Consider the following 18,114-nt stretch of genomic DNA (forward strand, 5'->3'; position numbering starts at 1 on the left):
GAGTGGTTTTGGATGATGTTGGTCAAAGGATATACAATTTCAGTTAGATAGGAGGAATAAGTTCAAGAGATCTATTGTACAACATGGCGACTACAGTTAATAACAACGTATTCTTGAAAACCACTAAGAGTAGATTTTAAGTGTTCTCACCACAAAAAATGATCAGTACATGAAGAAATGCGTATGTTAATTAGCTTAATTTAGCCATTCTACAATGTGTACATATTTAAAAACACATTGTACATTGTAAATATATACAATTTTTGTTAACTAAAAAATTAATTAATTAAAAAGTATGTAAGTACTAATTCAAATCACTACCCCCAAAGTATGTATGATGTTCCCGAGGGAGGTAACTATCCTTAAACATCTGTCAACTGAATGAAGTAGTGGTTTACTTACAGGGTTAGGAGAAAAGCACTCTTAATTTGTAAAGATGCCGGTTGATAACTCTCAGAGATCTGATACTATAAGGATGTGGATCTCAAAAATCTTCAGTAGGTAGAGTATTGGTGAGTCAGAATTTTAGCAGCATATTATAACATTGCAGGAATTAAGACAATTTATACTACTAAAAACGGGCTATATAAAATCATAGTTGTAAGTTCACATACAGAAAAATAACCCAAATTACGGAACAGATAGTAGTATACTAGATTGTTGTACATTTTTCATTCATATTTATTGTAGTCATTATTGTTCAAAAGATTTATAAACAAATTTTAAGATGAGAAGAGTCTGTTAACTTAATTATTTCCTGCAAATTAAGAGAAGATCCCCACGATTCAATTTCATTGGTGGAATATGTTCATCTTATAAGACACAAAAATATTAGTACGAGAAAATTTCATTAGTGCTGGTTCTATGACCTTTGGCCTCAGTTTCCTCATCTACAAAACAAAAGATCTGAGCTATATGCTTTCTAACAGTAACTGGTGTTTTTTTTCCTCTTAACTTCTATATTTTTTTCTATTCTGAAGTACTACTATTTTAAAGAGTCTGGAATTCTTCCTGAGACTTACGGATTTTATGGGTTTAGAGAAGCTAATAAACACATTTTTATCTAAGCAGATTTAAAAAGAACTGAGTGAAATGAAGAAATTACTAGACTAAAACAATGGCTACTATGTCTTCAAGTTCTATCCATTATGTGAGAAAAATTATCTGTATAACCAGGTAGACTATTTGGGAAAAGTCCTTGGTCAGAAGAGAGAAACAGTATTTTATAAAATAAAATAAGCAATTGAGTAAATGTTCAGAAGTAGCAAAGTCAAAGGCAAAGGGGTATACCCTGCAAACTCCACAATGGCCTTCACACTGGTCTTCCAGTTTTAGACAGATAATTAAGACTGATCTGGACTCAAATCTCTAAATTTGCCACTTGCTGGCAGCATAACTTAAGACTTGGTTTCCTCGCTATAAAATAAGGACACAGGTACTTACTTCGTAGGGTTGTAGTGAGGACTAAAGGAGATGAGGTATGTAAATCTTTCAGTGGGTACCTGGCATACAGTAATAAGCGGTGGCTTTATTTCACTAATCTATATCCCTATTCTTTTCCATAATGCAAACTCATACCAAATAAACCTTAAAAATTCAGCTTTGATTATGCCACTCCCCTATTTAAGATCCTCACAAATCTATTTATCATTGACTAAATCAAAACTCTTCACCTTGGCCCCCAAAGCCTTGTACAATGTTATACAAAGTACCATTCTAGTCTTATCTCTCGATTCTTTCTTCTGGTAAGGACTTGGGCATTCCTGTTCTGTAGATCTTTTATGATTTGGCTCACACTGATCTCTTCTTGGAATCTCTCCTCATAAAAGCCTACCTAGTCACCAATGCCAATAATTAATATAAACAACAATGATGACTACCATTTGTTAAATGCCCACTCTGTGCCAGAGAGATTTTTTAACTATATCATACATTATCTGATTTATCTTTATACCTCAATAAAATAAAAATTATCTTCATTTTACCTACGAAAAAAACTAAGAACTTCCAAGGTTACACAGGGCTAATAAGTATTCAGCTTAACTCCAAATCTCATGTTCTTGACCTGGATTGAATTGCTCAATTCAAATACTACTTCTTTCAGGGAACTTTTAAAAGAATTTACAACCAGATGCAATTTTTCCTTAAGCTTGAGTAGTACTTTAGAGGCATAATCAGAAATAGTCTAGTCTCTATCATTTTTAAAAAATTCATTTAAATGATTTAAAAAATTAAAATTCTAGAAATTTAATCTTTTCTATAAACTTTCCTAAATGGATAATATTCAAAGACTTTCTTAAATGAACAATATTAGCTGTTTCTGTTTTTTATTAATTGGGAGAGGAAAAAAAAAATCCAGTACTTTGTTTTATTCAAAGCAGGCATCAAACACTGTGACTACTTTCTGGCAGTGTGTCAGTACGACATTTCAGGGGCATCTGTAACTAAATGTTTCCTAATATACTACATATTGATGCTGGTAAGCCCCAATATTTTCCTTTATGGTTAATTATAATACTCCCTCATCAAGACTGACAGGAAGATGTCAACTAAGTTCATATTTAAGAATCAGATTTCCTTTTTCAAAATACATAGTTCCATGTTATCAGACATTTGTATGTAGACAGACAAGCAACTAGTGGATTTTTAAAAGTATTCTCACAAAAGCACACTACCTAAACTTGTAGAGAATAGAAGGATGTATTTTCTAAAAGCTTAAATAGTATGCTTATGTGAGAAAACCTTTAAAAATTCACTACTATACCTAATTATCTACTATGATTTAAATTCTTTAGCAAAACTCAGAACCTTAAATATGTTTTCTTACCTCAGGAGCAAACATGGTCTCATAGGTAGGATTATACTGAACTTCTTTGACAGCAGGGTCAAGGTGAACTCCAGTCTCCAAATCTTCCTAAAAAGAATACCAAATAAATACTAAAGATCTGATAAAAAACTATTTTATTTTAGAAGCCACATTAAAGTCACACTAGCCATCTTTAACATCTATTTTATGGTTATAATGTATCATATGATTAATAATTCTAATCAAGGTTAATAAAATTAATGTATACAGTTAGTGTTAGAGGTTAAAATATATAAAAAAATTTTTCTTTTTGAAATACTGACTTTATTAAAACTTTAAAATTTTTAAATTTAAAAATAAGTAAGTTAACATTACTCAAAGTCTTAAATTAGTTTAAGACATTCCAACTCTTCTTTGTTATTAACTCAAAAGACCCAAACCTCTACTGCCAAATTCAAAAGAGGTATTTCTTTTTGTATTCAGCAAACTGTATTAGATATGTAACCAAATTGCACTTGGTTGGGTACTGGACAGGAAACAAAAGGAAGTGACAGGGCCTGAATCTTCTAAATCTAAAGTCTTATGATCTCAGTTCATATTTCAAACATCTTAAATTCATTTCCCAGATTACTGAAAATAAAAATCTCGTCTCCACTGACGAATCACTGGCAGTATAACTTTTGCATAACTCCATCACTTACAAATATGACAATTCTCAAATTGGTATCTTTAGCCTGGACCTCTCCTGATTTCTAGAGACTTGTATATACAACCTTCAACTTGGCATCTCTTCTCCCAAGACATCTAACAGACATCTCAAACTTAATATACCCAAAAGAGACCTCGTGGCCTCCCCTCCCTCAATGAATCCTTCTAGGCTTCTCTTAGTTAATTGCAATTCCACCCTTACAGTTACTCAGGCGAAAATCTGAAGTTTTCCTTGATTCCTCTTTATTTTACACTTTATATCCAATCCATCATCAAATCTTGTACCTTCTACAAAAAACCAGAATTCAACCACTTCTGACATCCTCTATTGAAGTGGCTCAACTTAACATCTTGTATCTGGGTTTTTGGAGTAGCTTCTTACCTGTTCTCCCTGTTTTCTGTCCCTGACCACCTATAGCCTCACTTCCCACAGGAGATAGTATGATTCTTTCAAAATATTAGTCAGGTTATGCTACTCCTATGCTCTAAACCCCCCAGTAGCCTCCCTAGTCAGAGTAAAAGTCTAACAAAGGCCTGACAAGGTCCATTACCACTGGTTCTCAGGAAGTAGGCAGGTTCCCTAGAGTAGTTTTACAGGGCAATTTTGTTTTCCCGTGTTGTCCTGTCTGAACATTCACATATTAAAAACATATTTGATTATGAGTACCTTTCCTTTAATTACTGCGCTCATGTTCTATTTTAAAAATTGTAAAGAAGTTATATATCATCTACAAATTATATTTCAATAAAGTCGGTATTATAACATTGCTGTCATAAAATGACTGGTTGAGAATTTCCCCTCCATGGTCAACCCCTTGCCCCTACTAACTTCTGTCTTCATCTAGCACTATGCCTGTGCTCACTTCACCCCAGTCTCATTGGCTCATCTGCTATTCCTAGAACAGGCCAAGGAACAATCCTGCCTCGGGGTCCCTACACTTATTGTTATTTCCCTTTGGAATGAAATGTTTTTCCTGTGGATATCCACACGATTGTTATCTCTCCTTTTAAGTCTCTGCTCAGTTTTTCTGCATCCCTCTTACTTTGTTTTATTTTCCTCCATTATATTTATCCTCAATGGACATATATATTATCTCGCTCTCTCCACTAAAATGTAAACTACACAAGGTGGATTTTGCACACACAAATGTACAATCAAACCCTTTGAACTATCCCTATCATATCACCATCTTTATTTTGCTGGCCTCTTGTTGATGGTAGGATATATCCCCAAACACAATGCAAAGACAATGCAAAGTAACATCACACATTCTGCAAAACAGATAGGATTTCATGAAGTTGATACTAATGTTGCAGAAGCAGCAATACCACAGACAAGTGAAGATCTGGTAGAGTTAGACCAGCTGATGACCAAAGACTAAAAAACCGACAAGAAAAATACCATAAACCTACATTCACTGTTCCAAAATTTGACCACTCTTAAAAACACTTTATCATAGCCCCTGTATCAAAACAGGCAACTTAGTTTCTCTACTTCTTAAAGATTCAGAACCTATCAGGTCTCTTGAGCCTCTCTCCTCTCTAAACTGCCCATATCTTTACCCTATCTTATCCTATCCTTTTCATGACTTCAATTACCACCCCCAATTTTTATCTGCAGCCTTAATCACACACCTAATTTTGGATCCACATATCCAACTGCCTACTAAATTTCATTATATGAATGTCCCACAGCATCAAACACTATGCTATGTCCAAAACAGAACTTACCATTCCCCCATGACTCCATCTTCACTAAGAAATCAGGCACAGTCTTGCTGATTCTACCTGTGAATACTTCTCCAGCAATCTAACATTTACCCTTCCCTTTTTGCATCCCAGCTATACTGGCCTAGTTAGGGCTTCATTATATCTGGCCTGGCCTATTGTAATACTTCCTTATCTGCTTTAATACACCCTCACTTCTACCATATTAGACTAATTGCTGATTTTTAAAAATAGCAAGCACTTTGACGCTTTCTGTGCTGCAGGCAATGTTACCGCCTTATATCTTAGGCAATGCCTTTATTATTTTATGTCGCCTTCTTATTTTTCCTGATACCTTCCCTCCTCCTGCCTCAGGAAAACTGTTGTTTTTTGTTTGTTTGTTTGTGGTACTAAAAAAATGCTGTACTCTATTTGATAGTACTTGTGATATATTATTTGTTGCACATGGCTTTTACGTAGATCATATATCCTCATTGCTCAGTAGAACACAGAGCATTCAGCACATATTCAATAAATATTTATTAAATTAAATTGAAGAAAGAAAAGCCAAATCCATAGAGAAATTAAGTAGGATAAGGCTGACCAACGATCACTGGATTTGGCAATTATGTCACAAAAAACCTTTGCGAGAGTGACTTTGTTAGTAAGGACTAAGGAAAGCCATCTGCAAGAGGCAGAGGTGTAAATGAGGATCTAGAAAAACACCGTATAAATCTGTACTGAAAATATTTGGTGATAAAAGACAGAACAGATGGGGTATCAGGTTGAAGGATTTTCAGGGTCAAGTTTTTCTTCTTCCTTAAGAAGAGACTAAGTCAAAGATGTGGCCAATCGTAGGCTAGAAGGCAGGTGACGGCAGGGAGAGGCACATGACAAAAAGGACCAGATAAAGGTACAGCTGTCCTGGAAGAGGTAGGAGGGAATAAAATTCAGGACACAGTTGAAAGATTAGCCTCTGAAAAGAGGAGCGCTCTCTTTGGGATGAAATGGAGATGACAAAGGTAAGAATGGGTGATAGATGACAGATGTTTGGAGATGTTGGGAATCATAATTGATCTCTTTATTTTCTTGGTGTAGTCAGGGCACAGGCATCTTTATAAAGCAAGCACGGAGCTCCAGATTCATTTATTCATTTAACAAATATTGATTGTGTGCCTACTATGTGCCAGGCAATGTCCTGGGCCCACAGAAATAGACAAAGATACCTGCCTTTGTGGAGTTTATATTGTAGTGGAGGCAACAGACAATAGACTATATAATATCTAAATAAGTTATAAAGCTCTCTAGAAGAGGCTAAATAATATGAAGAAAAAGAATTTAACAACACTAATGTGCCAGCACCAGAGTCGACACCCTATTTCGTATAATCTATGAGGGTAAGTGTTAGTAGGATTAAGTCACTTAACCCGAGCTACTAATAGAATAAAAGGGAAGGGGAAGAGCTCAAAGTAACCACAACGAACAATGTTAAAGAGACCTAATTAGTGACAAATTAAACAATCACTGGCAGAGTAACTAGGTGTATCAGTCAGGGTTCTTGGTTGCAAGCAGCAGGCTGATTCAGCATTATAAAATCCTTATGAGTTTCTCTTAGAATTGCCAGGAAGTGTGGAGAATAAGCTTTGACAAGTAGGCAGAAATAAAGGGTCAGTATACATTTAATAGATGAAATCACAATTCAAAATTAATCATCGCAGAACCCATCCAGTGAGGATAATGACTGAACACTACTACTAAACTGCTATGGCTACCACTGGATGCTGCTATTGAAACTACTGGCCTGAGAAACTAGAAAACGTTGATCACCGTTGCCAATTTAAGTCCTCTTTCCTGGCTTCTTTGCAGATAAATTTCAGATTAGAAAGCTTAGGTTGGTGCATCTGTTTGGCTGAGCCCATCAGATACACTCACCCAACAGTCCTGAGCCTTAGCTGAAAGAGAGCTGAATGCGAATAATACGGGTTTTCAGCTTCTGAAGATGGGTGATGAACAGGGATGTTCTTCACATTAAAACCCTTAAGAAAGGGGTTTCAAATGCTAGGCCACTGAAAAGATGACAGATATTATCTATATCACCCCAGAATGAACACTAGAATCTTCACTGATGAAAGATACTATCTTGCATACGGCCCAATAGCAAACTCAGTACTATAAGGTTAGCAGGTTACATACAAATTGCTTAAACTGCATAAAAGCTAAATTAAATGCTTTCTCTTAATATTCAACTCCTAGTAACAAACTGCTTAAAATAACACGAGGCTTAGCCACATTCATACCTTCCCAAAGGATTTTATAGTGTACAGTTGCTAGAACCACTTTATAATATGGGATACGAGATCTTTCCAATTACGGGTATTTAAAATATTCTAAATTGAAATTATTTTGAAAAGTATCACGACACATCAATTTTTAAATGCAAAGTACAATGTAAGAAATTACTGTTTATATAAGCAACACTGGCAACCAATAAAAAACATAAGTAAGTCCCAGTCTCTGACTCCTGCTAAAATTATAGAACAAATTGAACAACCCTCAAGAAAATGAAGGGCTGTTATTTCACAAAAATTTAATTAGAAAACTTGGACAATACCACAACCTCGTTTTAACACCCATAGGAGTTCAGTACCAATTAGGCATGCAATTGGAATTACCACAAAATAACAAATAATTTCTATTCAGTTTCAATTATCCACAAAAATTAAAATGCAGGAAGTGAAGGGCACCCTGTGGGCCAAATAAATTTAAATAGTTTATCTTTTCTTGATTCAAAGTAATTTGAGAATAAAACTAAGTAATATTCACTTTTTAGTCTTTTCCACATTTCTTCCTGTGTCCAAATAAGAAAAGAGGCATAAAAACACCATGTAAACTATAAAGCGGATCACAAATATTATTATTATAAATTACTTATCAATTTATGGCACAGTTTTTTTTTTCATCCCAGGAAATAGAAATGACTAAACTTCCTAATAGAAGAATTTAGGTGAATGATATAAAAGAAGATAAATTCAGATAAAGATATCCTCTGAGTTTGGCCCTTAACAGATTGCAGAGGAAAAGGTGGTCCATTTGAAGCTCACAAATACAAGAAACACCACCCATGAAAACACTGAAAAATATGCCTCAAAATTAGAGGCAGAATTTTTATTTTACTTTAGTTGGCTATGCTAAGGCAAAGAATACACTGGGGGGAAGTAACACAGTCACTAGTTGAAATGAGAGAAAGCCAGATCAGCTTTTGTTTTTCTAACCTTAAAGTCACTTAATAAGCAACCCTTGCAATCCAACAGGGTCCACTGCATGAATTCTAAAGTGCAAAACCTTACACTCTTGCATTCAAAAATTTTTATCTAGAAAATACTCATTGTCATACATATACTGGAGAACACAAATATGCATAATTGGAGTTCCAGAAGAGAAGAGAGAATGGGACTAAAATAATATGTGAAGTGATAAGAACTGACAACTGCTAAGAAATGTCCAAAGGTCCACATTTCAAACCAATTGATCCACAATTAAAGAAATCCAACAAATTCTGAACAGAAAAAATAAAAAGAAATCCATACACATGTATCCTATAATAAAACTAAAGAATGAAACCGTATCTCAAAAAAATTGGGGGGGGGGTGTCTTAAAAGGTGTCAAAAGAAAAAAGAGTATCACTTCCAAAGAGAAACAGCTACACCAACAGCTGATTTATCAGTAACAATGAAAATCAGAAGACAGTAGAATATCTTAAAAGTGCTGAGAGAAAATTGCCAGCTAAGGAAACAACCCAGTGAAAATATCCTTTGAGAAATACAGTTAAATGAAAGCATTTTATTTATGTATTTATTTCTTTATGAGACAGGGTCTCACTCCATCTCCCAGGCTGGAGTGCAGTGGCGTGATTCTGGCTCACTGCATCCTCTGCCTCCTTGGCTCCAGCGATCTCCCTACCTCAGCCTCCCAAGTAGCTGGGAAGTGTACGCCACCATGCCCAGCTAATTTTTGTATTTTTTCTAGAGACAGGGTCTCTCTATGTTGCCCAGGCTGGTCTGGAACTCCTGGACTCAGGCGATATGCCCGCCTCGCCCAGCCAAAACATTTTAAAAGACAAACTAAAACTGAAAGCATTTGCCACTAAATCCTCACTAAAGGACATTCTAAAGAATGTGCTACAGGCAGAAAGTGACACCTTGCATATGAGATGGAAGAATCATCACCATTCACCATCATCTTGTGGAGAGTGTATGTGTATATGTAAGTGCATGCATATATACCAGACAACAATAGCTAAAGTAGGAGTACAGGGGATGTGAATAAAATTCAAGTGTTCTAAGGTTCTCGCATTGTTCAGTAGAAGGTAAAAGTACTGATCAAATGTGCTATGCTTTCTAGGGGTAACCACTTAAAGAACGGAAACTGACTGCATGACTTAAAACAAGCACAGGGACAGAATGTAATGATTTAAAAAATCCAAAAGAAAGGATGCCTAGCATACTAACTTTCTGCCTTTCCTTTTTTCTGTGATATGTGTTTATGACTATACTTTTTAAAAAATTGCCATGGCTGCATCTCACATGTTCCGTTGTATAGTTGCTTGGAAGTGCAATGTCACAATTTTCAAATATGGAAATTTTATAGCTATCTTTTTGTGGTTAGTTTCTAGTTTAGATGCACTGCGGTCAGAGAATGCGGTAATAAGATTTTAAATCTGTTGAGACTTATTTTATGCTCTGGTTCAGGGGTGGCTAACTACAGTCTGTGGGCCAAATCCACTCCACAGTCTGCTTTTTTGTACCAACAAGCTAAGGATGGTATTTGCATTTTTAAAGGCTTAAGAAAAAAAGATGAAGAAAAAGAAAGGGCGAAAGAGAGAAAGAAAGAAGTGACAGAAACTACACCGGGCCAGCACAGCCTGAAATATTTACTGTCTGGCCCTTTACTGAAGTTTGCCATTCCCTGGTCTAGCACACGGTCATTTAAAAAATGTTTCATTATGTTTCAACGTTTCAAGATGTTTTCAGTGCCTGAAAACAACATTCTGTGTTGCTGAGTGCCATGTTCCCTAAGACCTTTAGATGCAGTTTACTAATTTTTTCACATATTCTGTATCATTACTGATATTTTTTGCTTGTTCTATCAATTATTGAGAGGTATATAAAAATCTCCCACTGTAATTGTATATTTGTCCATTTCTCTTTGTAGTTCTGTCAATTTTTGCTTAAATATTTTGAGCTTACATTGTTTTATATTTCTCTGTGAACTGAACCTTCCATCATGATGAAGTGACTCTTTTGTTTCCAGTAATGCTTTTTGCTTTAAAGTCTATTTTTATTGATGTTAACACAAACAGTGCTAGCTTTCTCTTGGTTAAAATTTGCCTGGTACATCCTTTTATTTTATTTTAGATCTTCCTGGAGGTGGTAGTCAGCATGGCAAGGCAAGAAAAATAAATAAAAGAAATAATGATTAAAAGAAAGAAAAAATACTGTCATATTTGCAGCTGATATGGCTATGTAAGTAGTAAGATCAGTTGTAAGTAGTAAGATCAGTTAGAAAGTTAAACAAATGAAAAATATAATGACATAAAAATAAGATGCACCTAGAAATAGCTCTAATAAAACTGTACAAGATTTTGATATGGAGACAATTACAAACTTTGGAAGAAAAAAAAAACTAAAAAAAGGCCTAAACAAATGAACGGATATAACATTATCTCCAAATTGACCTATGACTCAATGTATTCCCAAACAAAATCCCAATTGGGTATTAGTAGGACTTTCCAAGTTAATTCTAAACTGTATATAGAATTACGGGGCCCAGAAGAGCCAGCCAAAACATTCCTGAACAACAAAAAAGGGCAAGGGAACTGCCCAATCACCTGTCAAGCCATATTATTAAGAATGTTCACACTATAGACAAAAATTAATTTCATATGGATTAATGACTTAAATGTGAAAAGTTTTCGAGAGATAATACAAGAGAATATTTTGGTGACTATGAGTTAAGGATTTCTCAAACAAGCAACAGGAACCACAATACATAAAGGAATAATTTGATAAGCACAGACTATATAAATAATTGTTCGTAAACAACAGGGAAAAGTGAGAAGACAAGTGACAAAAAGAAAAAAATTTTGCAACACACACAATTGACAAAGGATAGTATCCAAAATATGTAAACATCTCCTAAAAATCAAAAGGAAATGACAACCCAATAGTTGCTTTCAAAAGAAAAAAAAATTAAATCACCAATAACATATATGAAAAGATACTCAACTGCAGGAAAGAGCTCAGAAAAAACATGGATTAAAAATGCTGCATAAATGTATTCTCTGCCAAAATGCTTGCTATTAATCATAACATAATTAGTCAACTACAGATGAATATATTTGCAAGCTTCACCTCTCCCTTGGTCATTTTCCAATTTTCCAATAATTTGCAATCATTGTATTTACTATGCATAAGTTTGTTTTCCCTTTATATAAACAAGTGTTGGTTCATAAACTAACAATGAGCAATGCCCTCTACTCTCTCATAGAACCCAGACCACTGGGTGGACTAGCCCCAGCTCTACTTCTAATGGACCTCTGGTACTTTCTGCAACCTTTCCTCCGGGGTTTCCTCATTTATTCGTGATTGAACTAAGTGAGTTCTACACAGACACCTCCAACCCTGCCACTGCCTGTCCAGCTCTAAAATTCTGATTCTTATTGTGCATACTTTTACAAGACTTTCTTTTTCATTCTATTCTCTTACCAAATATACTTCCCTAATCTTGTGTACTAGGCACCGGAGACACAAATGAATGGATACGTCTCTGGACCCCAGGGTCTCACAGTCCAGGGCAAAGAAAAAGATGAACAAGTCACTGCAATGTGCTAAGTGCTATAGTTAAGATATGATAAAGGAGCTAAGGTAGAATAGGAGGAAATGCGCAGTGAGACTGAAGGACCATAGTGTTTGGAATGGGGGAAGGAGGCACTAGGCAAGGGATTTCCAGGCAGAAAGACTAGCGTGGGCAAAATCTTCAGAGGAAGAAAGAAAATTTGGCTTTCAGGGCTTTGTAAAGAGTTCAGCATGGGAGAATGGCAGCCCTCACATGTTACCAAAAAAACTTAGAAATTACCCATTGGACAACATGGTGTCTTTGGGCAGGGAAGTGATAGGACATAAGTGGAATTTACAAAGATCATTCTAGGTGCCCTGTGAAGAAAAGAATGGGGTATAACACTGGGAGACAAGAAAGGAAGAAGTAGAAATATCAGTTAGAAAGCTACAACTGTCTGAGGAGAAATGATGAGAATCTGAACTAAGCAGTGGCAGCAGAAGAGAGAGATTTGATGAGTATCATTGAGTTAAAGTGGACAGGACCCACTACTCAAAAGAAGAGGCTGAAAGAGAAAGAAAAGAATAACTCTTGGGAGAAATAAGGAAGATATGAAGCCTGCAGCAGTGAAAACAGTGAGGAAGGAGTTGATGTGAGATAAATTAATGAAACAGAAATGTTAGAATCAATTGAATGACTAGCTTCAGGGGCTGAGGAAGAAGGAAAAGGATACCTCCTTTGTTCTTGGCTTGAACTAGTGGGTGGATCGTGGGATCATAGATCAAAATGGGGAAAACAGAAGTGGATTTTGAGGGAAAGAAAATAATTTTTCAACACACTGAACTGGAGGTGGCTGAGTGCCAACCTGCAAGAGACAAATGTACAATTACAGTGGGAGATTTATATATACCTCTCAAGGTTGTAAGCTAGCAAGGAGGATAGAACTGGAAATAAAAGGATAGCAAGCATGTGGCACTGTTAAAAGGGCTTTACATCTTTTATGGCAATTCTTGTAATTCTGTTAGATACGTACTACTGTTATTCCTACTTTACAGATCAGCAAAAATTAGGCACAGAGCATTTTAGCAACTTATCCAAGGTCCCCAGGTGGGTAAGTGCTGGAGGCAGGATTTGAATTACAGTCTTAATTCCAGAGCCTGTGTTAACCATTTCACGGTGTTCACCTTGAGCTAGAAGCAGCACAGTCTGAGGTTGAAGGTATGTGGAATGCAAAGAGGACTAAGAGCAGAGTCCTGGGAAACACCAGTATTGAAAAGGGAAAGTAAAATAATTGGAACAGAATGCTGAGTAGAGCCCCATGGCAGCGAAACACAGAGAAAGTTTCAAGAAAGAGGAACTAATGAACAGTGTCATTTGATGCAGACATTTAAGTCAGATGGCTGAATTTGACAACTGCAAGGCCTGGGACATCACTCACAGACAGTTTCCCAAGAGGGTAGGGCCAGACTGCATTGGGTTGAGGAGAAAATGAGATGAAGACAAAAAGAGAGCTCCAAAAAGCTGAGCTGTGAAAGGAGAAGACTCAGGAGGTTACCGGAGGGGCATAAGTTTGGAAAGTTTTGTTTTGATAGTAAGTTAGGAGGATTCTAAGCATTCTTTCATGCCAGATGTCCATTTTTGAAAAGTAAAAGTCACAGACAGCTTGTTAAAAATCTGTAAAACACTTCTTAAGTCATTAAACTAGACTTGGGGACATGATACAAAGGAATTTTTGGACACCGCCTCCCATCTTCACATCTTGAGCTGATCACCTACCTCGGGCTCTACTGGGCCTACACTATCAATTGGTAGATGCGCTCATCAGGCTCTAGACACATCAGCTTTTCCTCAGTTCTTCAAACACACTAAGCTCTTTGCCTTCTCAGGCTTGCCTGTCACCTTTGCCTGGAAACTCTTGCCTGAATCAGCTTCCTCCATTGAGATCATGCAGCTATTTCTCAAATCCAAGGCCTCTTTCTCACTGTATTAACATACATAATCATAAAACATTTACTGCACTCTCACTAGTTACCAGGCTCTGTGCTATATGCTTTATTTGTGTAATTTCACTCAATTTTCACACTCATCTTCTCATGTAGACAGGTGTTTTGAAAATGATCTCCACTTGTACAGGTGAGGAAATAGAGGAGGCTGCATAACTTGCTCGAGTTCACATTAAGTGGTAGTGTCAGGATTAGAATCTAGTTTTTCAAAAATAAAACAAATGGAGGCCACTGCTCACTTCAAGTGAAGGTAAATTACTGTAGTTTGGGAAGTCCTGATCTAATTTTATTTATGTTCCGAGATTACATCTGCACTTTACAGGCTATGTCCCTAATCCACAAATTCAAATTTCACCCCCTCTTTCCACTTGCTTTCTGATGGCGGGAGGTAAGAGCAGAGAGCATCGGAGGGCTATTCCGAACTTCCAATTCTGCTTCTCCCGAGGATGCATGTGGGAAGGAGAAGAAATTCAAACGTTAGCAACTTATCTCTGAGCAATGAGGTAACCCGGGACCTAACAAGCGGCCGGCAGTTTTGGAGCTGAAGCCAACAATTCCCACACCGCATCAGCAGTAAAGGTGCTTACCTTAACTGCCACCTCCGGAGCCGAGTCCACTGCCACTGCTAGAGACGGCTTGGCTGAAGGCGATTTAGTCAAGTGCATGAGGGAGTCGGCGGCTGGCAGCGGACACCGACTGCTCTCACTGTCCGAGTCCGATTCGGACCCTGAACCCGAACCGTAGGAAGCGGCCAGAGCTGCAATCGCAGCCGACATGACGGCAACAAATCTTCTGCGGAGACCCTGTCAGGGCGGAAGAAGAGGCTCCCAGGTCCTGACAGATTGCCATGGAACACATCATTAACTTTCTTTGCTAGGAAATAATTTCTTACATTTTAAAACAATAAGCCAATTATTATTAGAATAACTACTGTCGAACCGAGAGCTTAAAAAAGTTTATCTAGGGAAAAAGAGAGAATTATAATAGCCTATAACTTTCAGGACCTAGTTGACTAAAGAATACGAGTTCCAAAATACCTTGAGGCCTCGCGGTCCTGCACTCCCAGCGTGCAGCGCGGCAGGAAGCACCAGAGGGCACAATGGGAAGTGTAGTTTGGAACGAGGGGGCGGGACGGGGGCGGGTCCCTCCTTGACCCCGCCCCCGAATGGATGTTCCATTCAATTGGCTGTCATCTTCCCTCATTCCCTAGCCAAGCACTGTTCTCTCCGTCCCCCTCCCCCAAACTGAGGATTGGGCAATACCACAGAACCTCAGGAAAGGGGGGAAGAGCGAGCTTCAGCCCCACTGATGGAGGAGTGGGCGGAGGCTGGGTTTCCCACCTCGACTGCACCTGGGCACTGGAGGCTGAAGAGGAAAGTGAGAATCTGAAGTTTTGAGACCTCTTACTGGCCGGGAATAGCTCCTGGGGCGGGGGGCAAGGATGGGACCATAGCCGGAGAGAGTCCTGCGGTCCCCCCTGCTTCTGGCGCTGGTCCCTGCGTCCGGTTGTGGAGCGTCTCGCGCGGGGAGGGGGCGGGGGGAGCGGCAGCTCGCGGTGTTGTTCACTCGCGCGTCGAGCACACGGTGGGTCCGGCGGCCGGTGGGCGCCCCAGCCGGCGTTCCCCGTGGCCTTGAGCCTCGGCCGCTCTCCTGAGCGGCTTCCGCCCCAGAGCCCGACCCTCCTGGGGGCCGTAGGTGGAGTCCCGCGAGCCGAGGGGGACCGGCGACCGCTGCCGAAGCATGAAGAAGGGGTAAGCGAGAGCCCCCAAGATTTCACGGTGAGCGCGAGTCCCTGAGGAATTGCTTTTTTCGGGGAGGGGGTGCTGGGAGAGGAACTCTTCCTCACCGGCCGGAGCAGACCGAGGGGTGTGTGGCCCGCAGAGGTGATGGGGATGGATGGGCGCGCCTCCCCCGCCCCGGCCCCCACCCCCATCCGCGGGTTTCCCGAGCGCCCACCGCCCACCCGCCAGCCGGGCTGGGTGCCGAGGGAGACGGCGGCGGGCGCGCCTGGGGCTCGGCTGCAGGGACCGCCCCGGGGCTGCTTTCGCCGGAGAGACTGCGGGTCTCACCTGAGGTGCCACCGCCCGGGCTTCCCTGCCCACCCGCGCCCACGGTCCGCCCCGTGCCTGTTTCCGGGGGAGGCGGTAGCCCCGGGCGACAGAGAAACCTCTGCTCGCTCTACGTGCACGGGGCTCAGCAAAGCGAGCTCGTGCGTTTGCGTGTTTGCTCCGCGAGTCGGTGTCTAAACACATAACGGTAAAGCGAGTGCAGGCATCCTTTTCTTGGTTGGAAGGGAAGGCGAAGCAGTGCTGTCGCTTCTGGTGCCAGTTCGTGAGGGTTGCCTCGGGCAGAGTTAGGGAACCGCTCACTCAGCGCTCATGTCGGCAGGACTCGCCCATTGTGCCACCCAGATAATTATTCAACTATGCAGCATCCATTGCACCTTTCCCATTTTTCTTTTCCCCTTGCTACAGCATGCCCCCTAGCTTCGGTACTCTGACACCTTCTCTTGCACTTGCGGATGATGAACTGGAATAACGATGAAAAAAAGCACATCCTATCTCAACATACACGACCTGCCCTATAACCGATTAATTAATTGATCCCCAGCTAGACTAGGTACTTAAATACGACTTACTCTAATCATTTCCTTTTCTGTATAATAAGGTGTGCGGTGGATTCGACCTAAATTTTTTCTTTGGTGTTAGATTCACGGTTAGCTAAGGTCTTTTTTGTTTTCACTAATTGATGTAATTGACTTATGGGTTATTCAATCCGTCTAATGTTCTTAAATTTAAATTTGCATGGTAGGTAACATTCATTTTTCTGATCATAGCACTATATCATGATTAAAAATGCAGTCTAAATTTGAACTCTCAGAAACAGTTTATCCTTTATGTTCTAAGTTTCTGTTAGGAAACATATTTTTGTTTATATTGAATATTCGAATGAAGTATTTGATATAAAATTTCGGAAGTGTTGAATAAGAAAAGTTTTGTATTTGTTTTTCAGTAACAGAATGTGTCATTGCTAATCGTTGCCTTCCATTGAATGGAAGAATTTAGTATTTAAGGTGAGGATTTTAACCACCGTATCAGTCATTCCCTAATTTATCTGATGTTATTTTTTATTCACTTTTGTCTTTGCAATATCATGTATTTAATTACTTGTTTTAGAATCCAATTTTTTTTTCTAACTTCGATCTACAAGTATGAGTAGGCTTCAGTTTTGCGTGATCTACCTGAAGGATGAATTTTTTTTTTTTTTGAAAATACAAGAAACAACTGTTGGTTACTTGATTTTTATGTTAAAAACTGTTTACATCTCACTATTTAAAAACAAATGATTCACTATCAAAAATAAGTGTTGTATTTTTATAATTTTCCTTTTCCATCTTGTTTAAGCTTGTTGCATTAACCCGTCTGATAAAAGAGAATCACACATGAGCATTGCAGAGGCAGTTTTAAGGTACGGTAATTGTTTTATGGCACTTGAAAGTGGCGCACATACAATGTAAGTTGATGGTGTAGGATTAGTTGCTTGGTTAGGAAATGACCTTGCAATTTACAAAATGGACATCTTTGTGCCTTGGTTTCCTTATATGTAAATGGAGATAATATTTAGTAGGTAGTGTGCATAAATTCAGAAAAGGTGTGTTTTTGTAGTCCTTTAAAAGAAAATTTAAATAGCTGATGAATGATAAAAAGATTTCTGTGAAAAATACAATGAAAAAATGTCAGGATTTTCCTTGTCATGTTAGAATGGCTGATTAACATTGATTTTTGCTTTGGAGAGATACGCCTCTGAATTGAAAAATGTTTCTCATCTATCAATGGTTTTAAATAATTGCAGACATAAAGGTTATTACAGTTAATACCTACATGTAGTTAAACATATAGATAAAATAGTTAATAGTAAATAAAAATTATGACTTGATAATAAGTAGAATATTGAATTAAGTTAGTGAAGAATAATATAGTCAAAAAATATTAAGGCCTTTTTTGTTAAAAATTTGCAGGTGTTACAATCCAAAATGCTTAGTTGTGATCATTTATG

General features: G+C 38.4%; 2 protein-coding genes across 5 annotated transcripts in view; one reads left to right on the plus strand and one right to left on the minus strand.

Annotated features, from left to right (window-relative positions):
• Positions 1 to 15,225, minus strand: part of CDC40 (cell division cycle 40) — a 52,720-nt gene extending 37,495 nt beyond the window's left edge. Inside the window, exons 1-3 of one of the 2 annotated variants that reach the window (XM_011952800.1) lie at positions 15,096 to 15,225; positions 14,646 to 14,892; positions 2,828 to 2,914 (exon numbers count right to left, since the gene is read on the minus strand). In XM_011952800.1, coding sequence (XP_011808190.1) covers positions 2,828 to 2,914; positions 14,646 to 14,834 — 276 coding nt within the window. In that variant the 5' untranslated portion in view covers positions 14,835 to 14,892; positions 15,096 to 15,225. The other variant, XM_011952799.1, reaches the window with a different exon arrangement.
• The window catches only part of WASF1 (WAS protein family, member 1), an 81,888-nt gene continuing 78,955 nt past the window's right edge, over positions 15,182 to 18,114 (plus strand). Inside the window, exons 1-2 of one of the 3 annotated variants that reach the window (XM_011952797.1) lie at positions 15,228 to 15,836; positions 16,533 to 16,677. The gene's annotated coding sequence lies outside the window, so the exon portion shown is untranslated. Of the gene's footprint in view, positions 15,837 to 16,532; positions 16,678 to 18,114 lie in introns of all 3 variants that reach the window. The other 2 variants (XM_011952798.1, XM_011952796.1) reach the window with 2 other exon arrangements.

This window comes from Colobus angolensis, unplaced genomic scaffold (genome assembly GCF_000951035.1).
Source record: "Colobus angolensis palliatus isolate OR3802 unplaced genomic scaffold, Cang.pa_1.0 Scaffold35, whole genome shotgun sequence".
NCBI classification, from domain to species: Eukaryota; Metazoa; Chordata; class Mammalia; order Primates; family Cercopithecidae; genus Colobus; species Colobus angolensis.